This window comes from Pseudorca crassidens, chromosome 8 (genome assembly GCF_039906515.1).
Source record: "Pseudorca crassidens isolate mPseCra1 chromosome 8, mPseCra1.hap1, whole genome shotgun sequence".
Classification (NCBI taxonomy): Eukaryota; Metazoa; Chordata; class Mammalia; order Artiodactyla; family Delphinidae; genus Pseudorca; species Pseudorca crassidens.
In genome coordinates this window covers 85,175,353-85,201,178 of record NC_090303.1, presented here as the reverse complement: position 1 = coordinate 85,201,178, position 25,826 = coordinate 85,175,353, and the positions used below count along the sequence as shown (strand labels likewise).

Here is a 25,826-nt window from a genome sequence, read left to right as displayed (position 1 = left end):
CAATTATATATTGGTTTCTTATGAGTCTCCTCCATATATAGTGGCTTAAAACAACAATAGTCATTTATTTATTATCGCTTACAGTTCTGGAGGTTGACTAGGCTCAGCTAGGCAATTACTTGGGCTCTCTCATGTGGTTTTGCAGACAGAAACTGGGTCTAGAGTTTCTAGGAAGATATAGTCTGTTGGCTGGGAACTCAGCTGGTGCTGTCAGCCGTATCACCTACAATGGCCTTTTCCATGTGACTTGGCCTTCCTTGTAGCTTGAGCTGGGTTCCAAGAACAAGTGTCCCAAAAGAACCAGGTGGAAGCCATATTGTCTTTTATGATCTAGACTCAGAAGTCGTATGGCATCACTTCCATCAGTCACAGGCCCGTCCAGATTCAAGGGGAGGGAACATAGGCTCCCACCCCTCATTGGGAGGAGTGTCAACATCACAGTGTGAGTGGTTGGGAAGTTCTGTTGTGGCCATCTTGAAAACTACAGTCAGGCCCAGGTGGTAGCTGCTGGCAGAGTAGGGGCTGCTGCACATGCAAACATGGGTCAAGGTTGGTGTTTGAGATTGGTAGGATTGGTCCAGATTAAAACTCCTATAAACAAAAATCTCTTTTAAAGTTGACACCTAGTCCCTTTATTTTATTGACGTCCTCTTTATACAAATGAGAGAAGTAGAGAAATTTTGAACAAAATATATAATGGAATTTTTTTTAGTCCTTAAATGTAAATCTTACTACATACATTACAATTTCAATGTGAACAACCTTGTGAGTTCCATTTTAAAAGAAGTGGGAAGTCAGAAAAGCTCATTCATTTTTGAATGACTTGTGATTCAGACAATCTCCCTCATTTTTTAAGTGATTTTCCTTCAGAAAAATCCCACTGTTGACTTCTCATTCTTCTCCCTTTTCTACAACATCCATGTATTCACAAAGCCGGGTCTCACTTTGCATATATTAGTAATCTACCAAAATACTCCTTTGATTGTGTGGCTCATATCTCAGTGTTTTTGATATCTTCCATTGTCTTCAGGGCCTAGTCCAGACCCTCAGCCTAAATTCAGGGATCTCCACCTGGTGCCTACGTATCCATGTCCAACCTTACAGCACAGGATTCCATATACCCACCGTTCTTAAACGTTTTGGGGTTATAGACCCCTTTGAAAATTTGGTGAAAGTCAAGGACCCTTTCCCTAGAAAAATGTACATATACTCAAAGTTTTACATATAGTTTCATGGGACTCATGGACCTCCTAAAGCCCATCAGTGGACCCCGTTTCCAGAACCCCTGCCTGAATGAGGCTGCACAGTAAAGTGTTTAAGAGTTCAAGCTCTAGAGCCAGACTGCCCAGTTTAATTCCAGGTTCTACCACTCTTACCAGCTAACCTCAGGAAGTCACTCCACCTCTCTATGCCTGCTTCCTAATATATAGAATGAGGATAATACTAGTATATACCTTATTGGTGGTTGTGAGGATTAAATGAGATAATGGAGAGAAATGCTTAGCTGAGTGCCTGACAACATAGTTAAGTGCTCAATAAATTTTAGCAGCAATTACCTTTATTGTTGTTGTTGTGTCTTCTCCAGCAAATAGAACAATTTGCCATTCTTTAAACATGCTTTTAAAGTGGCCTTGCTATTATAATTTCCTCCACTTAGAATACTTTTTCCATCCCTTTTCCCCATCTTTTTTTTTTTTTTTTTTTTTTTTTTTGTGCGGTACGCGGGCCTCTCACTGTTGTGGCCTCTCCTGTTGTGGAGCACAGGCTCCCAATGCACAGGCTCAGCGGCCATGGCTCATGGGCCCAGCCACTCCGCGGCATGTGGGATCTTCCCGGACCAGGGCACGAACCCGTGTCCCCTGCATCAGCAGGTGGACTCTCAACCACTGTGCCACCAGGGAAGCCCGCTTTTCCCCATCTTTTTATCCACAGAAGCTCAACCCTTAAAACAGCTCCAGTGCCACTTCTTCCATGCAGTCTCCCTTATCACCCGCAGTGTGAGAGCTATCTTTTTGTTTCAGGTTCCTCGAGCCCTCGATGTCTGTGCTGTCCACGGGGCACTAGCACGCACACTGCGTGTTGCTCAGCTCTCAGAACCATTTCCATCCATTTGGTGTACTTATTGTTCTCACACTGGTGCAAGGCCTTGTAGCAGGTACAGAGGTAGAGCCTCTGTCCCAAGTGCAGGCAGTGAGGAGTGTTAATGGTACAAAGTGCTGTGACAATCCAGGCAGGGAAGAGATTTCTATCTGACTGGGCCGCCCAGAGGAGGAATCTTCCCTGAAGATGTGTTTGTGCTGGGTCTTAAAAGCCAACCAGAGGTTAAGGAGCAGGGATGGGGTGGGTAAACAGAGAGGGCATTATCTTTTGACCCTCCCTAGAGATGTAAGCCCCCAAAGGGTTTCTGTCGTTTTTGGTTGCTTTCAAAGAGCCTGTATGAGTACCACAAACATCAACTTTCTTAGCTTTCTCCCTTCTCTTGTTGAACTTCATTATGACCACCTATCTTATTACATTATCTTAAATATACGTCCAAAGCTGCACCTTCCACCTGGGCTCTGGGCCTCATCCTTTCCCGCTCCCTTGTTTTCATACCTGCTTGCTTCATTTTCAACCTCTTATCCAGCCCATTAGCTTATAAACATCCTCAAATCTCTCCTTTCTTCAAACAACAAAAACTATTCCTTAGCAACTCTGAAGGGGGAAAAAAAGACCATCTGGCTACTATCCTCCCTTCTCATAACACTCAACCTGCTGTTTTTGCTTCTGCTCCTGTCAATTTACTGTAACTGCATCCAGCAGGGTCATCAGCAGTGTCCTGGTGTGTTCAATCCAAATTCACTTTTCTGTTTTCTCTTCCCTGACCTGCATTCTTGTTCGCTTGTTCATATTTGACCTCTTGTTCTCTGACTTGACAGCATTGATCACTGTTGACCATTTTCTTCTTCCTGAAACTCTTCTTCTTTAATTCTCATGACCCACTTTCTTCTGGCCTCTTGCAAGTTTCACCCACAGTTTTTTTCTCCACCTGAAGGTAAATGTTGGTTTTTTTTTTTTTCTCAGCCTATACACTCTCCAGTGGTGATTGTGTACATTCCCATGGCTTCCCCCAAATCTTGTTTTTTCTAGTCCAGAAATCTCTCCTGATCTCCAGACCCCCCAGATAGCCAGCTTACCACTTCCGTTTTGGATAACCCACAGATACCTTATATTCAAAATGCCCCAAACAGAACACATCGTGTTTTTCAATATATGCTTCCTCCGTAGTCCCTTTTTTGGGGAATGGTATCACTGTCCTTCCCCTGTTACACTAGTCAGTTTTAAAGATTTTATATCTTAAAGACTTCTTAAAACTGTCTCCCTCTCCTCATCTCTACTGCTGCTTTCTTAGGACCACAGATCCTCCGAGCACAACCTCTTACCTGATCTTTGCGCCTCCATTCTTGACTATGATCCTATTAGTTCTCCAGAGTGCTGCCAGAGTGATCTTTCTAAAATGGAAATAGAATCCCATCCCTTCTCCCTAACCTTCTTCAGTGACTCCCATCATCTACACCAGGGTTCCTCAGCTTCAGCACTATTGACATTTGGGGTCAGCTAATTCTTTTTCGGGGTTGGGGGTCTTCCTGACATTGTAGAATGTTTAGCAGCATCCCTGGCCTCTACTTACTTGATGGTAGCACACCCACCACCCAGTTCTGACAACCTAAAATGTCTCCAGACATTGACAGGTGACCCCATGAGTTGGGGGAGCAAAATTGCCTCTGTTTGATCTACAGGATAAAATCTAGGTTTCTTAGCATGGATACAAGGCCCTTTGTGTTCTTCCCCTGCCTGCCTCTTCAGCCTCATTTGACCCCATATTGCCCGCTATCCTCCAGGTCTATCAGTTACCAGGAACCCTGTAGCTCCCACCCACCACTCCTTTAACTTGACTAACTTTCTCAGCCCTTGGATTTCAGCTCAGAAGTCACCCCTCAGGAAATAGTTCCTGACTCTTTTAGTCTGGATTAGGTGCCAATCTTACATGCTCCTGTTGCACCCCCTGCTTCCCTCTGCTTGTTCATCATGCAGTGTGACGTCTGTTCACTTGTCTCTCTTCCCAGCATCAGCGAGAGCTGGATGGGAAGGACTGTGTTTTGTTACCTCTGTGTCCTTAGCACGGTGGCTTACTCCTAGTAGGCATCCAGTAAATGTCGACTGAATGAATTGTTGGTGCTCAATAAGGCTTTGTTGAATGAATGAATAGTCCTCCTTGAAACAGCTGCTTTTCTCAGCTCTTTCACTTTCCACCATTCCATCCTGTTTATGTAATTGAAAAAAAGCTAGTTGGTCAGTAGGTCAAGAAACAGTCACCCCCAAAGCAAGGATTTTAAGGAAAAAAGTCTGGCAGTTCCATAAACTCTGTGGTGCACTGCGTAGAGTGGAACACAAATAGTTTTACGTTATGGTTGGTACCAGAAAGTCAGGAACAAGAATTTGGACCAAAATGGGAAAATGGGAAAGAAACACTACATTTTTGTACTGTAGCATATGGATTTCTCATTAGTCTATGTAAGGGAAAACCGGGGGTGGGAAGGGCTCAGCGACTGCAGCTGTCCACACTCTCTCCCCCCATCATTCTGCTGCCACCACACCTGGTCCCCAGAGACACCCTCACTTCTTAGCTATGTTGGCTGAGGTATGGACAAATCCCCTTGGTTCAGCAGAGACTAGCCTGGAATCTTTCAAAGGAGCTTTGCTAGGAAACTAGTGGGAAAAACAAAACAAAAGTAAAAACAGGAAACAGCATATAGAAATTATAAAAATACAGAGAGGAGTTATAAAAATACAAAGGAAGGAAGGAAAATGACAGAGAAAAAAGAAAATCCCTTAGCTTAAGATAACTAAGTTCCAGTTTTAGCTTTCCTAAATTTACCAGGCACATGTTTTCCCCTGGGTTTTTTGTTTCTGTTTTGTTTTGCCACAATATTGCCTCCCTCTGAAGAACTCATCCTACAGTCCTCCTTTTCAGTCTTTGAGTATTTTCCTTTTCTCACTTAAGAATCTTCTCTTTCTTCATCTAAGAGGGAGTTGGAATTGGCATTGGTCACTTTCTCTTACCGATGGCGGGTTGCTGATCAGAAGGAGAAAGGAGCTTTCCAGCCTTTCTCTGAGGATAAAGTAGCTCAGGGGTTCTACTTCTGAGGACCAATGCTAAGCGTCCATGACGAAGGTTTTACTTGCCTGGGGTGAAATGAAAAACACAGACAATATCAGTGAGTTTTTTAGTAGCACTAAAGGACTGACCTTTTTATTCTGGGTTTTTTTCTTTCTTTCTTACTTTTTAAGTATTAAAATAGCAGACGGTAGTTGTGAGGTTTTGCTTTGTTTTTGATGTCCTTGTCAAAATTAAATGTTGATAATTCTCTGTAGGTACCCTAGTTTTTAAAAATTCTTCCTGGTCTCTGAAGTCCAGAACTCTGACCAATAGATATTCTGTAAGACATTGAAATGTACCCTATTTTTTTTTTTTTTTATGCTTTGTGGGTCATTTGAAAAGGTATTTTAATATGTAAATTTATTTTTCAATCCTCCAACAGGACGTGCTGTAGTTAACTATGTTTTCAAGGGCAAGTGACACAGGTTATAAAGTTTGACGTTCTGTTCTAAGGAACTATGTAGTTGCTATAATATAATCCTCATTCTAGATATTCATTTATTGGTTGAATATCAATAAATGTGCCCACCATGTGCTAGGTACTGGGTGAAAACAAATTTGAGTAAGTTATTGTCCCTGCCTTCAAGGAAATTCTAGACTAGGCAAGAAGGTCGAGGTGTGAACAATAGTACAAGGTGTCAGTACTCTAGGAACCAGAGAGAAAGTACCTAATTCCACCTTGGACAGCTTTATAGAGGAAGTGAAGTGTTACCCATGGACAAGTTGAGGAAAGGCATTCTAGGCAGACATTTGCTATGACTGGAACCTGAGTGAGTGTGGCAAATTTCGGGAACATTTGGGCAGCTTCAACTTGGGAACATGTGGGAGAGTGGCAGAAGATGAAGTGAAGCTGGAAGGGTATTGCCCAGTTTTAATTTCCTTTTCCACAGCTACCAGTTACTGAACATATACTTTTCATACTTGTAGTCCAGAAAAAAGCCTGAGCAATAAAACTGTATTTTGTAATGTTTTTATTCATTAGCCTTCCCTCACTTAATGCCTTTTGAAAATGCCACTGAAATTTAATATGGGTAAACGCCTGGTACTTGGATTCAGAGTTCACTCCCAGAGCGTAGGACAGGGGAGACCTGACATAGCATTTTGCTGACCATAAACTTTCCTTGAGCCCATGATACGCCCCAGCTGCCCCGAGAGCAGATGCCGTCGTGGTGACTTCTGTGGAGCGTCAGACTCAAGGCAAGCAGCGGGTCCTGGCCTGGCAACATCTGGGCACTGTGCTCAGGTCTGCGTGCCACTTTTTAGGGCATGTGTGGATAAAATCTAGAGGGTATCTGAGAAGATGGCCTACAAACCATCATATAAAGAGTAAAATTAAAAAGAACAAGAGAGCTGCCTTTAGTTATTTTAATGGATTGCTTGAGGCAGGATGGAATGGCTTATTCTGGGTTGTACCAGTGGACTGGATGGAAATTAGATCAATTTTGACTCAGTGTTGGAAATAATTTTTAAGAGCTTTTTTTCCTAATTACATAGCGCTAGGAGATTATTTTGACAAAATATGGAAATGTTTTGACAGAAACATGATAACCATCTTCACCTGTGAAGATACTGTAGTGTGAAGTGTCCTATTTGAAGGAACGGTTGGCCCTCTAGAGCTCCTTCCATCTTTAAATTCAATGAAATTTTAGCATTTGTTCTAATTTTTAAAGTATCTTATCTCTTTTCCAACTTTGCCACCCTTACCCTTACATTAACCCAATTATTTGTGAATTTTATTATTTTTTAGTATCTGACCAAGAGGATACCACAAAACCCAAGGTATCAGCATGTCAAGTCAAGACTAGACACTGGTAAGTAAAGACTAGAAAATAAAAACTTAAAAAAAATCTAATAGCCGATTATTGACAAAAAACAGCATGTCATGCCTGGTATGAATCACAGCTAAAAGTTTCTTACTGTCTGGGCTGATGTTTTTCTGAGCTCAGGACTTATCTTTGAAAGCTGTTTTTCAGATTATCATTAAAAATCTCCATTCACATAATTGAGCTTACTATAAATTGAGAAACTGATAAAAACAGTATTTAATAAGTTCCAGGACTGAGGCTAATAAGTTCCAGGACGTCAGCCTCTATCTTGGAACACCTTAAGTATCTTCCTTAAAACTGGGATCAATAGATTATACTTGTGCATGTTTGTTCAATTCCATATTTGCACAGTGCAACTACATGCAAATTTATGGGCTACAGGACATGTAAAGATGAGTGTGAATTGTGATTTTTGTAATCAAAGAGCTTAGATTCAAGTGGAGTCAGACAGACTTGAATGAGTAACTAAAATACCAGGCAAAATTAAATTAGTGCTGCAATTCAGGTAAAATGAAATTTAAGAGTGCATTACTGCTTATTTCCATGCTGTTGACATTTTTCAGTGTGATGATGAAAACCACTCCCCAGATCCCTGGTGGATTTTCAGTCTTGTGAGATTTTGGTTGGTTGTTTAGTTTTTTTCAACATCTTAAAGTCTGCTGTGGAAAATCCATCCTATTAAGATGGTTTTGCTAGTGGATAGGGGTACCACATGCCTTTAGCAATACTGAATTTTCTACCAGTAATCTCAAGACAACGGAGAAAATAAACTGGGGTGTTGACTTTGTTTAAATCTCATTCATTTTGTCTTTCTCTTTCCCCTGTCTCCTTCAAAATTACTGTCTTCTGTTATGCATGTTTCCCCAAATAAAATAGACTTAAATTAAATGTTTTAAATGAACCACATTTGCAGATACTATTTCTTGGGACCTTTATTTCAAACATTTTTGTGCTGTACAGATATTTATCCTTGCAAATATCCTGTTTGATGGGAGGTAAAAAATGTTATCTCTGTCTTTGAGGAGGAGGAAATTTTAGTCCAGAGATTATGTGATTTACCTGAAGTTCAGTAAAGGAGATAGAACTAGGATTTGTGTGCAGGATGAGGAAGTTGATGTTGGAGACCTGGTGTGACGTCCTGGGTACTCTCACTTAGGCCACACTGTCCCAGTGCTTCCTCCAGCCTCATTTCTTCTATCACAAATGTCTTCAGCTCCTGCCTCTCTGTCTACCTCCCTTTATTTGCAATTGTGACCCACCTTTCTGGAATAAGTTATTCTGAGAGGGAAGTACTTTGATTAAAAATACCATATTTTCTCTGAGCAGTACGGACAACGTTTTAAAGACTGCTTAATGCATTTCTTTTGGAACCTTCTTAAAATTAAAATTTGTAAGAGCTGAAGTCTTTTTCAGATAAATAGATTTGTCTATAGCTTCATTTTTTTTTTCTCCTGGAAGTTGAATTTTGTGAATGAAAACTGATTTCTTTCCCTTCAGTTCCTCAGTTCATAACCAAAGTTTGACTCAATAATGGTGGTACCTGAAATTAATTTCAATTTTTTGGAAATTGGGATATTTCTATCTGCTTTTTATAATACAAAATAATTGCCTATCTCCTTTTATATTTTGAGGTTTTTAATCTAGTATTTTTTCTAATTAAACTTTTTATTTTGAGGTAATTGTAGATTCACATGGAATTGTAAGAAATAAAACAGAGATTCCTTGTACCCTTTACTCAGTTTCCTATAGTAACATCTTGCAAAACTGAGCTGCGCTATCCCAACCATGATATTGACATTGATAAATACAGTCTGGCTACAGAACATTTCCATGACCACAAGGATCCCTCATATCCACTTTCCACCCTCACCTGTGCCTTAACCCGTGGCTACCACTAATCTGTTCTCCATTTCTATAGTTTTGTCTTTCACAAATGCTATATAAATGGAATCATACAATATATAAGTTTTGGGATTGGATTTTTCCGTCAGCAAATTCTCTGGGTTGTTCTTCCAGGTTCTTCCAGGTTGTTGCACGTATTAGTAGTTCATTCCTTTTTATTCCTGAGTAGTATTCCATGGTGCATTCCATACATGCACCACAGTTTAACCATTTTCCTATTGAAGGACATTTGAATTGTTTCCCCTTTTTGATTATCACACGTTAAGGTGCTATAAACATTTGTGTACAGATTTTTGTGTGAAAATAAGTCTTCATTTCTCTGGGATTAGTGCCCAGAAGTGCAATTTCTAGATTGTATGGCAGTTGCATTTGTAGTTTTTTAAGAAGCTGCCAAACTGTTTTCCAGAGTGGCTGGACCATTTTACATTCCCACCAGCAGTGTATGAGTGATCCAGTTTCTCCACATCCTCACCAGCATTTGGTGGTGTTGCCATTTTTAATTTTAGCCATTCCGATAGGTGTGTAGTAGCATATTATTGCCCTTGTGATTTGCATTTCCCTAATGACTTATGACGTTGAATATCTCTTCCTGTGCTTATTTGCCATTTGTGTATCTGTATACCTTCTTCAGTGAAATGTCTGTTCATGTTTTTTGCCTGTGTTCCAATTGGATTGTTCGCTTTTTAATTGTTGAATTTTGAGTGTTCTTTACATATCCTACCTACTAGTCCTTTGTTGGATACATGGTTTGCAAATAGTTTCTGCCAGTCTGTAGCCTGTCTTTTCATCCTCCTAACAGGGTCTTTCAAGGAGCAAAAGTTTTCAGTTTGGGTGAAGTCCAGTATAGCAGTGTTTCCTTTTATGGATCATGCTTTTGTTGTCAAGTCTAAGAACTCTTTGCCTAGCCTAGGTATCAAAGATTTTCTATATGCTTTTTTCTAAAAGTTTTATATTTTAGGTTTTACATTTAAGTCCATGATACATTTCTGTATAAGATGTGCAACTTAGATTGAGATTAATTTTTTGATTGTGGATGTCCAATTGCTCTAGCACCATTTGTTAAAAAGATTACCTTTCCTCCATTGAATTGGTGTGTTCACCTTTGTCAGAAACAAGTTGGGTATACTTACATGCATCTATTTCTGGGTTCTGTATTCTGTTCCATTGATTTATGTGTCTATCCCTCTGCCAATATCACAGTCTTGATTACTGTAGCTATATAATAAATTGGATACTTAAAATTGGTTAGACTGATTAGTCCCACTTTATTTTTCTTTACAAAATTATTTTAGCTACTCTAATTCCTTTGCCTTTCCATGTAAATTTTAGAATAAACTTGTTTACATTTACAAAGAAATATTGCTGTACTTTTTTTTTGTATTTATTTTATTTATCATTTATTTTTGGCTGCATTGGGTCTTTGTTGTTGCGCACAGGCTTTCTTTAGTTGTTTCTTTCATCAGCATTGTATAGTTTTCAGCGTATAAATCCTATACATGTTTTGTTAGATTTACACATAAGTATTTACTTTTTTTGAGCAATTGTGAATGGTATTGCATTTTTAATTTTGGTGTCCATGTGTTCATTGCTAGCGTATAGAAATATAGCTTATTTTTTATATTTATCTTGTATCCTGAGACCTTGCTAACTCACTTATTAGGTAAAGGAGAAATTTTTTGGGTAGATTTCTTGGGCTTTTCTATGTAGACAATCATGTCATATAAAAAAAAGGCAGTTTTATTTCTTCCTTTCCAGACTGTATCTGTTTATTTCCTTTTATTGCCTTACTGTACTGGCTAGAACCTCCAGAACTATGTGAAGTAAGAGTGCTTAGAGCGAACATCCTTGTCTTTACCCCAAACTTAGTGGGAAAGCATTCAGTTTTTCATGATTAAGGATAATGTTAGTTGTATCAGGTTGAGGAAGTTTCCTCCTGTTCCTATTTTTCTGAGAGTTTCTATCCTGAATGACTATTGAATTTTATTGAATGCTTTTACCGCATCAGTTGATATAACATATGGTTTTTTTCTTTAGCTTGATAATATAGATTGCTTTGATTGATTTTTAAATATTGTACTAGTTTTGTCTCTATAGAGTAAAACTCACTCATGGTGTATAATTCCTATTATATGTTGCTGAATTCAGTTTATTATTTCATTATAGATTTTTATGTTTATATTCATGAGGGACATTGCTTTGTAGTTTTTGGTTTGTTTTTTGGATTGTGTTTGCCTGGTTTTCGTATTATTGTAATATTGGTCTCATAAAGTGAGTTGGGAAATGTTCCCTCCTGTTTTCTGGAAGAGATTATATATTATTGGTGTTAATTCTTTCTTAAACATTTGGTAGAATTGTCCAGTAAAACCATTGAGCCTGGAGATTTCTTTTTTGAGAGTTTTTAAATTTTGAATTTAATTTTTTGATAGTTATGGGGCTATTCAAATTGTTTGTTTCATATTGGATGAGTTGTGGGTTTGTGTTTTTAGAGGAAGTAGTACATTTCATCCAAGTTTTCAAATTTATGTGCGTAGAGTTGTTTGTAGTGTTCCCTTATTATCCTTCTAAAGTCTGTAATATCTAAAGTGATAGTCCATGTTTCATTCCTAATGTTGGTAATTTGTGTCTTTTCTCTTTTTTTTCTTCACTACAGGTTTGTCCATTTTATTGATCCTTTCAAAGAACCAGCTTTTGGTTTCATCAATTTTCTCTTTGTTTTTCTGTTTTAAATTTTATTGTTTTGCTCTTATCTTTATTTCCTTCCTTCTGCTTATTTTGCTCTTGTTTCTAGATTCTTGAGGTAGGAGTTTAGATTATTGATTTAAGAGTTGTTCTCTTTTTTAATGCATGTAGTTAGTGCTGTAAATTTCTCTCAGCACTGATTTAGCTGTGTCTCACAAATTTTGATATGTTGAATTTTCATTTTCATTTAGTTCAGTGTATCTTTTTATCTCCCTTAAGACTTCCTCTTTGATCCATGGATTATTTAGACATGTGTTGTTGTTGTTTTATAAATTATTTATTTATTTATTTTTGGCTGCGTTGGGTCTTCATTGCTGCGCACTGGCTTTTCTCTAGTTGCGGTGAGCGGGGGCTACTCTTTGTTGTGGTGTGCAGCCTTCTCATTGTGGTGGCTTCTCTTGTTGTGGAGCATGGGCTCTAGGCACGTGGGCTTCAGTAGTTGCAGCGTGTGGGCTCAGTAGTTGTGGCTCATGTCTCTAGAGCGCAGGCTCAGTAGTTGTGGCGCGTGGACTTAGTTGCTCTGTGGCATGTGGGATCTTCCCGGACCAGGACTCGAACCTGTGTCCCCTGCATTGGTAGGTGGATTCTTAACCATTGTGCCACCAGGGAAGTCCTGTGTGTTGTTTAGTTACAAGTGTTGGAGGTTTTCCTGTCATCTTTCTGTTATTGACTTCCAGTTTGATTCCATTGTGGTTGGAGAATGTACTCTGTATATTTTAACTTTTTAAAATGTATTGATGTTCATTTTATTGCCCAGGATATGGTCTATCTTGGCATATGTTCCATGGACACTTGAAAAGAAGCATAGTTTTGCTTAGTGTGTTCTTTGTTTTGTCCTGATAGTCCGAGACTCCTTTTATCTTTTCCTTTCTAATTAGAGAACTTCCTTTAGCCATTCTTTAGGATAGGTCTGCTGGTGACAAATTCTCTTAGTTTTCATTCATCTGAGAATGTTTTGATTTCCTTTCATTCCTGAAGAGTATCTTCTCTAGGTATAGGATTCTGGGTTGGCAGTTCGTTTCTTTCAGCACTTGAAAAATATTGTGCCACTTTCTTCTGGCCACCTGATTTCTGATGAGAAATCTCCTGTTATTCAAACTGTTTTTCCCATATGGGTAAGGTGTCATTTATCTCTTGCTGCTTTCAAGATTTTTTTTTCTTTAGTTTTCAGAAGTTTAACTATGATATATCTTGGTGTGGATTTCTTTGGGTCTGTCCTGTTCGGAGTTTACTCAGCTTCTATATAAATCTGAAGTTCATGTCACTTGCCAAATTTGAAAAGTTTTCAGCAATTATATTTTGAGTACATTTTCAGCCCCAGCCTCTTTCTCCTCTTTCTGGTACTTTGATGGCATCTCATCACAGTCCAGCAAGGATGGAAATCAAGGCTCCCCATCTGGCCTTTGCTGGCAGTTAAGGGTAGGACATAGCTTTTCTGTGGAATGTGGCTGGAAAAAGGCAGTTATTATCTAATAGTTTTCTGTCTTGCTGTCCTTTGGCTGGAGACAGCAGGCTTTTGTTAGGGACATTTTTGGTCTATTCATAGGTATTTCTGGGTTTCTGGCTTCTTCAGCTCCAAGTCTAGTGTATATGAGGCAAAAAACAAACAGACAGCACCCAGGTAACTCAGCCATTATGTCATTCCTCGGGTCCTGAGGTCCCTAACCAGTCTGCCTTCCTCTCTCTACCTATTAGAGTCTTCTTATGTTTGTTTTATGTATAATGTACAGGATTTTTTTAAATTGAAGTATAGTTGATTTATAATATTGTGTTAAGTTTCTGGTATACAGCAAAGTGACTCTGTTTTTTATATATATATACTATATATTCTTTTTCAGATTCTTTTCCATTATAGGTTATTACAAGATATTGAATATAGTTCCCTGTGCAATACAGCAGGACCTTGTTGTTTATCTATTTTATATATAGTGGTGTGTATCTGATATTACCAAACTCTTAATTTATCCCATCTAGGATTTTTTTTATTCAATCTTTTTTTCTAATTGGTGTGTTTTCTTAAATTGAGATATAATTTACATATCATAAAATTCAACCTTTAAAAATGTACAATTCAGACATTTTTAGTACATTCACAAGGTTGTGAAACCATCACCACTATCTAATTGCAGAATTTTTTTGTCATCCCATAAAGAAATCCCGTACCCAAAGTAATCATTTCCCATTCCTTACTTTTACCAGTTCCTGGTAATCACTAATCTATCTTTTGTATCTATGAGTTTGCCTCTTCTGAACATTTCATATAAATGGAATCATACAATATGTGACCTTTTGTGTCTGGCTTCTTTCACTTAGCATAATGTTTTCAAGGCTCATCATTGTTGTAGCATGTATCAATACTTTATTCCATTTTATTGCCAAACTATTCTTTTATATAGCTATTTCACATTTTGTTTATCTACTTATCATCTGGTAGATGTTTGGTTTGTTTACGCTTTTTGGCCATAATGCTGTTAAAACATTAGTGTACAAGTTTCTGTGTGAACATACGTTTTCAGTTCTCTTTGTTGATGTACCTAGGAATTGAACTGTTGGTCAGACATTAACTCTGTGTTTAATTTTTTGAGGAACTGCCAAAGTGTGTTCCAAAGTAGCTGTACTTTACATTCCCACCAGCAGTGTAGGAGGGCTCTTTTTTTCTCCACATCCTCAACAATGCTTGTTATTGTCCATCATTTTGATTATAGTCATCTTCGTGGGTGTGAAGTGGTATCTCATTGTGGTTTTCATTTGCATTTTCCTAATGAGTAATGATGTTGAGCACCTTTTAATGTGCTTATTGGCATTTATATAGCTCCTGTGGAGAAATGGCTATTCATATCATTGGTTTTTTAGTTGGGTTATTTGTCTTTTTATTATTGAGTTATAGGAGTTCTTTTACATACTCTGGATAGTAGACACTTATCAGGAGTATAACTTGCAAATATTTTCTCCCATTTTGCGGGTTGTCCAGGGATTTTGTGGTACTTAGCAGGAGGAGTAGAGAAAAGTACATCTACCTCATATTCCTGGAAGCAGAAGTCTCCCAAACTAGTTTTATAATGCCTTTGGAAGGGCCAGAGTATGCTTCATTGCTTAAAACTCAACATATTTTAAAGTCAGTGTGTGAGAAATCTAATTCTAGTGTTCAATTTTTTGTTTGTTTCAGATTTAGAAATTATTTTAAAGTCAGTTTCAGGAAAAGATTTTAATTTTTTTTCTATTTATTTTTGTGACTTACCTCCCTTTGTATTCGGTACAGTGGCCTATGGGTTATGAGCCAGGATACAGATCCCTTCAAACCTTTGGAGAGCCATCAGGGCTTGAGACAGCCCAAACCTCAGCATTTTGTCCAAATATTATCACTTATATATGTCTGCCATGAGGTGAAAAGTGTGAGGAGTCCTGGTTATGAAAACACCAGAGTTACTTTAAAGGTCAAGTAAAAGTAAGAAACTCCTGTCTGTGGTATGATTTTAAGCTCTGCAGTCAGAGCCGTGGAAATAGGCACGATAATGAGTGAGCATTTCTCATTTCTAGGCTAAATAGATGGGTCTTTAATCTTTTCTTACCAAACAGTGAGCAGTTCAGAGTTAATCACAAGAAATCAAGAATTTCGTGGCATCTCCTGTCTTCACCCAAATCACCTTCTACTGAGCTCTTCAAAGACTGATATCTTCTTCCTGGGTAAAGATAATTTTTTATTTCTATCCTTCTGATGCTACTTCTCTTATAAACTCAAACACCAGTGTATAGCCATGGCTAGAAATATCAGAATTATTTTGAACTTCAAATATTTCTTTTGTTCCATAGGTGCCTGAGTGTATCTTACCAGCTCCCCAGCATTGCCAGACTGTGCCATGAATGGATTATGCTTCCGATGAAATCCCTGACGGCGTTTTGTTCAGTCTCCACCGCAGGGTTCTTGTGTATTCTCAAGCACCCTCTCTGGGTTTCTGCTCTGTAGCACTGCAGGCTGATTAACTTTCCAAACCACAGGGCTCTCCCTTTGTTAGTCTCCTACACTCTTTCATTGCTGGCATTATTCTCTCATTTCAATCTATATTCAATCTAATTTCAAATTTCTTTAGCTTTCTAAAATTCTGTAGACTATCTCCATTCAGTCTTTTCTAGCCTTTTTTTATTTTTTAGAAATTCACCTTAGTTTTCTTATCTCCATACAAACTAGTCATTTCCTTTTTTCTTCTTAGTCTTTACTTTTCCTGAATATCTGCTAATAGCCTTGATCTTAAGCACTCAAACTCATTATAGACTAAGTGCTCTTCATTTTTATTTGGTATTTAATTCTGTTTCTTATGTCAAAGGAAGAAAAATGTATGTGAAAGCCTTTTACAAACCAGAAAGCACTATGCACTCGTATAACTTATTGAGATTAACAAAGGACCACTGTGCCTCTTTTCAAGCTTTCTGCTCCTTCTGAGCCAAAAGAACTTCTCCGTAGAGGAGGGAAATATTGAAGAAAAATAAAGCAATGGAATTGTCTCTTAGCAACTGAGTTCGTGCCTTATAAATCTTACCCACTTTAGATTACTGCTGCTCAAAATCACTTACTTTTCTTACTGGCTCAGTTCAAATAATGTTATTAAATTATAGGAAAACAAAGGAAAAAATCTAATGAATGAGTCACTCAGTTCGTTGATTGTGCTCTCTTTGCTTAGCACTATTGATATAGTTGAGTTGTGTTTTTCTCTTGATTCCAGTTGTAAAACTTTTATATATATCTTTTGTTGCAACTTAAATTATAAACTAAGTAGAAGCTAAATACCATCTTATACATTTCTAGGTTACCTGAGTCCTGAAACAATATAGGTCATTTAAGTAGTATGTAACATATATGTACTATATATAAATCAGGTTGGGCATAGCTTAGAGAAAATCAGGTATCCAAAAACTCAAACCAAATTGGGGTGTGATTATTTACATTATAATATAATTCATTATAAGGATTCTTCAGCTAGTAGATCTTCATAGTATTTTTCATTTAGCAAATATTTTTGATTGCCTCCTACACTAGACAATGGAAAGGATAAAGATGTGTGTGTGTGTGTGTGTGTGTAAATAGTTGTTTTGAGCTGTCAGTATAATAAGATAGATAAGACTTGCGCACAAATAAGGCAGTACAATGATAAATGCCTTGTGAGTGGTAAGCCGAGTGCTGTAGAAGTTCCGAGGAGGGAAAGGTCACTTCCAGCTGGGTGAGTTATTATGATTACATGGGCAAGGTGACATGTTAGAGAACCAAAGACTAACAGAGAGTTTGTCAAGTTTAGTAATTAAGGCAAGATTGAAGAGGTAGGTAAGATGTTGGTGCCTTCACGAGTAGAGCAAGGAGTTTAAACTTGAGTCAGTAAGTGATGGGGAGCCGCTGACTTTTTTTAATCAAAGTATTGTCTAGGAAAATGTATCTGGCAGTAATGTGTAATTTTAATTTTAAAAAATTAGTCTGTTGATAGTCTTTTAGGTGCCTTACTTTTGTGTAAAACAAAAATGTGTTTATAAATAAGTCAATTATAGAATTGATTCATTTGTATTCTTTTTAAAAGGTAGTCAAAAAACTATTCTCAGATGAAATTAGATCCAGTAAGATGAGCTGCTTAGTTAAGATATAAGCAGTATATGAAGTGGGATAAAATACTACTTTTCATACTTTCTAAACTCATTTTTAGAGATTTTTTTGTGTCAGTTAGTCATTTCTCCAATTGAAGCAATGCAGAAATCCTCCATATTCTTTCCACCCCCCTCTACTTGGATAGAATGAATGGCTGTAATGAAAAGAACTTATCAATAGCCCTCTTAGATTTGTTCTTAATTTAGCCAAGTATTTGTACACCTCTGCAAAAGATTTTGTTTCTCTGCCTTCTCCTTTAGTGGGAAAAATAATCAGTAGGAATGACAACCTACCTCACAGGGTCGTTGTGAGGCTCTGCTGGTATGAAGATGAAGTGTTGTGTAAATACACTGAAAATGTTGAGAACTGACTGAGAAATGGATTTTAGACATGTTGTTAGTGGAAACTGCTATAGATTGGAAATGCAATGTTTTAATAATAAAGACTATATAATAAGGTTGGCTGTTGTTTTCCATTCATAGTATGCCTCAGGGAATTTAGAGCATAAAATGGTTCCCACCCAATACTATAAAGGAAGTAACACTTCCTACATATTTACCTCACAGTGAAATCATGTTTTTAAAACAGCACAGCCAGAGAATGATATGTTTTTGTGAGCCATATTAGAAACCAGGAGGTTGGGAGTACTAATCTTGACTTAGTTACCAACTTGCTGTGTCACTGGACAACTCAGTGATCCTTTTTGTACCTCAGTTTTTTGACGATTCTGGAAGGAGGCGTAAAGCTTCTCCAGCCAAAAGAAACTGACTGCCACATCAACAGCCTGGCACTGTAAGGGACTCAGGAACATATAACCAGAAGCTCCTACGTAAAATAGTTTAAGAATAAGACTGTAGGACGCTGAACAGCGCACCATTTGCCCTGTCTTCTAACCCCAGTACTGACCAGTCGAGTTCCCGCCCAAGTGCAGAGTTGCAGGGAAGAGGATGTGAGTCTGGGAAGGATTCATGGTTTCCACTGTGGAGATCTGGTCACATCTCAGGTCCATTATAGCCTGAAGAACCTAGAAAAGATCATATTTTGTTCTAATCTTGGTCTTTGGTGCTATTTGGACTTCTTCTGAGATGTTCTCAGTGTCTGTCTTGAGGACCCTCAGCTTCTGAGCAGCCCTGACTACTGTCATGTCTCCCTGAGCTTTTGGAAGGATACAGTCTGGGTCCAGGACTACACTGAGTTGTGCTTTTTGGTTCTGATTTGGGGACTGTGTGTCTTCAGACGAAAAAAAATTTTTAACTCAGTAGAATTTTATTCTATAATGAATTCATGACAAGGACTTAATAATAACAAATGATATAAGTTGTTTTTTGAAAATGTACTTTGGGTTTTAGAGCAAGGATTTTCTTTCTTTGCTTCTGACCTAAACATGAAGAAAAGTTCAGAATAGTGCTTGAAAACATCAGTTCATGCTATTAATTGGAAGCATTTCTTTTACCTGAAGTTGTGACTGAAACTGACTAGCTCCTCTCAAGGCTTAAAAGTTAGGAGCACAATTTTAGAAATGAGAAATTATTCTGAATGTTTTGCTATACCTTTCAGGTGCCAGATAGAGCTTGCTGTGCTGAATTGAATCAAATTGAAGCATGCCTAGCAAAAAATAATAGCCCCTGGCTTGAGAAGCAGACTTTAGTTCATTCGGAAACCAGAAGGATCCTGGCCCAGTTTTAATGCATGAAAACTCTCCAAACCACCTTGGCTAGAGCCTAGTGTTGTAGAACCAGGCCATAAAACATGAGGGTTGAGGACTCTCCACAGTGGTGGGAATCTGCTGTTATTTCTCAGCAAATCAAATCCACAGTGAATACTGGTGTACAGACTGTGTGGTCTAGTTCAGGCTGCAACATCAGCATGAATAGTGGAAGACCAAGTTCAGGAAAGAGAAGGAAACCACAAAGATTAAGTGAAGAGGAAAGGGTTGCTTGGGTAGGCACAACGGCACATTTTAGACATTCAGAGCTCATTGCTTCTTTCTCTTCCTCTGCATATCTTCCCCACAAAAAGCTTATGGGGGGATAAATGGAAGAGGAAAGGCTTAACTCAGAAAGAAAAAACATTACATGAAGTGATCATTCGTACTGCCTGGGGGGACTTAATGTTTATTGGGTGTGCACCTCAGCTTAATGCATTTGACCAGAACATTTCCCTGGATTCCTTACCTTTTAATAATGCTGTATAATCCAAAAGACTATTTACTATGTCTGATCCATTTGTCTACTGTAATTCTGTAAAAGCAGAATGGGAAGGCTTAGGGAATACTTGTACTCCATTCTGTTTTCACAGTGTTACTCATTTTCTTCCATGAAAAGCATAGCTAAAATCCTGCTTCTCTTTTTAGGTAACAGTATGACTAAATACATTGAGAAGCTAGAAGAGATCAAAAAAAGTGAGTAACACTACTGATGGTTTGGGATAATGGAACCCTGTAGTTGCTCTACAAGTTGGTTATTAACGAGCCTAACCACACTCTACAGCTGACACACACACACAGCTATGGGTGTCAGGTGAGTGTGGCAGGTGCCTAGAAGGATGTGGGAAACACTGTGCCATTCTGGTCAGCTGCTAAGATTGTGGTCTTTGAGTCTGAGTTCTACCTGACTTAGATCCCATAGGAGATGTTAATGTTGGAATGTGAAATAACCTCTAGTGAAGCACTGAGAACCCAAATTTCTAGTTTCATTGTACTGCAGTCTTTATGACCTTTATTCAAGGTACTTAATCTTTCCTATTTTATTATTTTCTCTATACCTGAGATAGGAGTAATAATAACTTATAACATTCTTTTGAGTATAAATTCGACAGTATTCATGAAAGACTTAGCAGTGTAAGAAAGAAAGAGCTTATTCTTAAAGTGGTGTTATACATTATAAATTCATTGCAGTTGGCTTTCTTTTAATTAAAAATCATATTTCATGCACATCCTTTTAAAAAACTAATCTTCAGCAAAGATATGCTTCTAGTCATTGAGTGCACTGCCCTCGCACAAAATCATAATTTTTCAATCTGTGTCCAAAACAGATGTAAAATGTACACATCAAGTCTAGGATTAGAGAAGTAGGAACATCTATTTTCTAAGATGGATTTGTTCATAGCTTCAGTAGGAGAACCCAGTGCTAGGGCAATATTGAGCTAATGGCAGTGAAGAGGTACTCTGATTGATAGCAGTTCAGGACTTGGCTCTGGTAATATATATCTTCTGGGAAGAGAATATTACAAATCCAAAATTCACCAGAACTTCTGTTTTTACACAGCAGGCCTTTTAATTTAAATGATAATGTTCCTGTTCCTTTTGAATTGCTGCCGTATTGAGAAACCCCAGACAATAGATCTGGACTCAGGAGCAGCTTCTTGCTGACTCTGTTATTTGCCACGTTCAACTACAAGGACTGATGCTATAGACATTTGTTTTTTAATGTGTGATGTCGCAGTATCCTTTTCTTCTTATATATTTTATATTTTAAACATTTTATGCTATATATTTTAAATGTTATATATCTGTAAAATATTCCACTTTAAGTATATATATTTTAAGTGTATATTAAAATTTTAAACTATGGAAAAAAATCTTGTTTACTCACCTAAACTTCATTGTTGTCGTCCTTAATTCATCCACGGCAAGCAAAATTCAACTGGCCTGCTTCTGTCTTGGTTTGTAGCCTCTTTCACCTCCTAAGCATTTGTAGCTGAGTGTGAGCTCACCTGTCCACACCAAAATTTGTCCCATAAAAATTGTCCCATTCCACCCAGATTGCTGAAACCCTGTTTAAAACAGTTCTTAAAAGCACAATGTGGTTTCTTTAATATCTAAACTTTAAATGGAGCTTATCTCCCAAAAGAAACACCTGTGGATTAGAGTCCTCGAAAATGCTTACTTCACCTTCCTTCTTTAGAAGTTGTGAGCTTCCTTTTAGTAAGACAGCAGGTTCGTCTCACCTTTTACACGCTTTGTGCTGATTCCCCGACTAGAATTACTTCAGATTCTGGTTTGGGATCTATATTTTGGAAGATATTTCCTTCTCTTTTCCCATCTTCTGTTGTAGGTGTTCTTTTGGGTCAGAAGGGAGGAGAATATTGCCTTGTGTCATGACACCCTAAACCCGTCACTTTTCTCGGATTACCTTAGATGCCATGTCTTTCTGTGAAATCACAAACCTTGTGCTGTTACTTCCTTTGATTTGTCTTCCACTGTGAGCCCAACTTCCCTTTGCTAATAATGTGTTTTAACAGAACCCTGAAAACGCAGAATTCCTTTGTAATCTGAATATTCTTTCAACTCTGCCTGGGGAAAATAGACACACTGTGTCTATTGACCATTCACAAAGCCCGTTTTTGGCTTCCAGTGGTTAGATGACACTAGTTGGGCCCAGTGTGAAACATCCTAGATAGTTAGGTCTCTGTCCTTCCAGTAACTCGAGAGAGACACACTTAGATTCCAGACTTACCAGAGAAGCAAAACTTGATAACATATCTGAAACTAGGATTTTTTGTCTCCATCACAGAGTTTGGGAGAAGCTATAGTAGCAGAAGCTCCATTCTTAAAGCTCTGTTCGCCCTTGCAAGGACAGACTGTCAGAGCTTTCCAAGTTATCCTTTTTATAAAATTTAAAACTTACTGTAAAACGTCTAGCTTGATCTTTTATCTCTGAGTAATAATGTCAGAAAGTCCTAATGATGGCTGTCCTTCTAAACCAGAACCAGGTATGTAGAGTTCAGGGTCAAATGTGCATTGGGATTTCTAGTGCTTATGAGAGGATGCTAGAAACTATGATCATTAGAAAATAGCAGCGCCTGTTTTCTCGTTTAAGGTGATTTCTATTTAAAGGGGATTTTAATGTGTACCTTTTATACTTAGAATGTGAAGAATTGGAGAAGTATTTCAAACTATGTTACTATACCAAAAGAATATCAGTGGATAAATGCCACAGTGCAAACTACTTTGAAAGCTGTTGACTGTTTTCACTGGCTGATTTATTGCCATTTTGCTTTATGTAAATAACTTTTGGTGGGCAAGTCGGTGGCAATTGAGAGAAATACTATGGTCGTTCACTTGCACTTTTTAAAGCTTCTGCTCAGCTTATTCGGGTCTGCATCCTGGTGGGTTTTAGAAGCTCCTTTGCATCTTGTATCTAGAAGAAGCTGTTGTAAGAATTTTCTGGAAGAAAGGTCATTTTTTAGCCAAATTGCTATCTTTAGGGCATTTTGGAACAGAGAAGCTTTAATTCCCATAAGAAAGAGTCTTGATATATTTACAGAAGGCCTGTTTTTAAGGTAATATCATTTCCTGACTCTGAGTCGAAAGCTATTTGGTAAACCAAGCTAACATTATCCTCCAAAGTAACTATTTGGTCTGTGCTGGTTTTTTGGAAAATTCATGGAAATGATTAGTATCACCAGGTAAATAATCTTAAGTACCTTTAATCCTTTCCTTTGTTGCTAGGAGTCTTGGTTTATGAGACAGTGAAGGCCATAGTAATTATCCAGCTAACCTTCAGTAATTCTGAAATAATGAGGCAGTATTTAAGGAGTCAAGGACATCAGTATATAAACCTAGAAGAGGAGTGAAGGGAAAGGGTAGGCAGGAGTTCAATGCTGAAAACTCTTCAGAATTGGCAAGTCATCTTCAGAAAAGTTTAGGGAAGCCAATTTTTAATATGCCTCTATGGGACAAATAATAAAGTGAGATTGGCTAAATTTTTAAAAACTGTTTAATATGATATGAAGAATTATTAACACAAACAAATGCAAAAGTACCTCCATTGAGTTATGTCTCAGAATTGTAAAGATAGCACTGAGTAAATATTGATGTTTTCAGTTGATTTTTCTTTTTTTTTAATTGTGGTTAAAAAAACCCCACATAACAAAATTTACCATCATAACCTTTTTCAGTGTACAGTTCAGTAGTGTTAAGTATATTTACTTTGTTGTACAATAGATCTCCAGAACTTTTTCATATTCAAAACTGAATAGGTTGATTTTTATTGAAGTGGAGTTGAGGGAAAATTGATGTAAGAGATTATCAGGACCAATTACAAATTTGTGCCCAGCATTGTACTCCAGGAAAAAAAAAAAGGGTTGGCCTGTGTCTCTAGCATAGTTTGTAACCTCAGGAATAGAATTGTACTCTTTTCAGGGCAGAGATAGAATAGTAAATGTCTTACCAGCTCTTGACCTAGGGCAACTCAGCTTCTCTGGGTCTCTGTTCTCATTTGTAAAATGCAGATGTTTATTCCCTGCTTATTCTGAAAAGGATTTAAAGGGCTTACAAAAATGCATGCAATACAGTATGGTCAAAGTAGAGACAGCATAGTAAGGAAAATGGTACACAAATAAAGGGGAGGGGTAAAATCATTAGGCCCAAAAAGGTGGCTTATAAATTCAGCTTGAGGCTTCTTACTGGCCAAAGCAAAGGAGTAAATGAAAAGGTGATATAATACCTGCCATGCTTAATTCTGAGGATATCATGAGGATCAAATGAGATAAAACATGTAAATAACTTGAAAAATATACCATATAACTTGATGACTAGAAAGAATTAATATCTCTAAGAAAGCAAAATAAGCCTGGAAAAAATATTTGTCCTGTTCTGCTTTTCAGATTATAGATACAAAAAAGATGAGCTTTTTAAGAGACTAAAAGTTACAACTTTTGCCCAGCTGGTAAGTTTAATGATCTTCCATTGGAGTAAAGACTTTCTAATTTGTGCTGCTTTATGTGAGTATTTCTAAATTCAACTCTAGGTAATGTTTGCAGAGGGTTTTCTTCTGATTCTTTATATTTCACCTATGAGAGGACTAATTGGTATGAAATTTTCTTTTTTCTTTGATAAGAATTTTATAAAGTAAAATGTACATTCTCCTTTTTAATCATCAAATTTGTAGTTTAGGTTTTATTTTTCCTTGCCCATTTATCTTAATATTGAGAATCTAGAATTCTGGATTCTTTATTGCTTGGACATTTTTCTCTGTGGAAAGCAGGTGATCTCCCATCTATGACTGGGTTCTTTTTCCAAGTCTTTCTGCCATGGTCTATTTTGTTACTTTAGGAAAGTCGCTTTCTTCTTTCATTTGAAAATTATGGACAAAGTGTCTCTCTGACCCCCAAACAAGGGTTACAGTGATGTAACTTAAGGTGGATGTTGGGTCTTATGAGCTAAGTCATGAAAAGTGATTTATTATTTTTTTAATTTGAATTCTACCAAGCATTTAAAAAAATTTTTTATTGGAGTATAGTTGATTTACAATGTTGTGTTACTTTCAGGTGTACAGCACAGTGAATCAGTTTTATATATGTGTGTGTGTATATATATATATATATATATATATATATATATATATATATATATCTCCATTCTTTTTCAGTTCTTTTCCCATTATAGGTTATTATAGAGTATTGGCTAGAGTTCTCTGTGCTATACAGTAGGTCCTTGTTAGTTATCTATTTTATGTATAGTGGTATGTATATGTTACTCCCAATCTCCTAATTTATCACTTCCCCCCAGGCAAAAGTGCTTTAAAAACTGTATGTTGGGTATACAACATTGTAATCAATATATTCATAATTACATTTATTTCTTCATTGCATGAAGAATTTCTGATACAATGCTGTTATTTTAAGTATTGCATTTTCAAGAAATAGCATGTTATGTTGGGACTAGAATATGTATGAATGCAGTTTTAAACTCTTACTTATGTTTCGTGTCCAAAATTATCCTTTTGGTCTTTTAAGTTTATTGTGTAATGTTTTAAAGAAATCTTTTCTTCCGGAATGATCATCTGCAGTGTAATTACCACCCCCAAAGTAAGAAGACCTGAGATTTAGTCTCCAGTTGGGGACACTGACAGTTTCTTAAAACAGGAGATCTTTGATGTTTGATATTTCCTCATCTTTTGTTAAAAACAGAATTGCCTCTGTTTAAGACAAACAAACATACACACTTCTACACATTTCATTCTTTTTTCTATCAGGTCATCCAAGTTGCTTCCCTATCTGATCAAACATTGGAAGTGACAGCTGAGGAGATTAAAAGGCTAGAAGGTAATGAGAAGTGAGGATATGGGGAAAATAACAAATTGGCCATTTGACTGTGCTATTGTGTTCACAGGGACTTTGATGTATCTGTTTGTAATTAGATTGTTACTCTCTGAGAAATGCTATCTGGTGCTTTGCTAATTCTTATTTCTTTAAAAAAGCCATCTCGTTTTCTGGCTGTAACATTTGTAGTCTTAAATGTTTTAAACGTGTTTAATATACTAATTACTTTTTTTCAACAAATATTTTTAGTGCCTTCTATATAAGGACAGGTCACAGAATTAGGTGCTATGAGACTACAGAGATGAATAAAACACAGCTCTGCTTACATGGAGTTTGTAGCTACGAGTGTGCACTGCACATATGTATGTGTATTGGGTGAGGAAAATGATAACAGAAACACAGAATTACTAATATGACAGAAATTCACGGAGGACTAGAAGGAAACCATCGTTTGATGAATATATATTGCTAGGTACTTCACATGAGT

The 25,826-nt window shown here is 37.4% G+C and overlaps 1 protein-coding gene across 4 annotated transcripts in view; it reads left to right on the top strand.

Annotated features, from left to right (window-relative positions):
- CEP41 (centrosomal protein 41) overlaps positions 1-25,826 on the top strand; it is a 46,956-nt gene that overhangs the window by 5,587 nt on the left and 15,543 nt on the right. For 3 of the 4 annotated variants that reach the window (XM_067747016.1, XM_067747014.1, XM_067747015.1), the window contains exons 2-5: positions 6,948-7,011; positions 19,647-19,694; positions 23,903-23,964; positions 25,273-25,342. In XM_067747016.1, coding sequence (XP_067603117.1) covers positions 6,948-7,011; positions 19,647-19,694; positions 23,903-23,964; positions 25,273-25,342 — 244 coding nt within the window. Of the gene's footprint in view, positions 1-6,947; positions 7,012-15,482; positions 19,695-23,902; positions 23,965-25,272; positions 25,343-25,826 lie in introns of those variants that run through there. The other variant, XM_067747013.1, reaches the window with a different exon arrangement.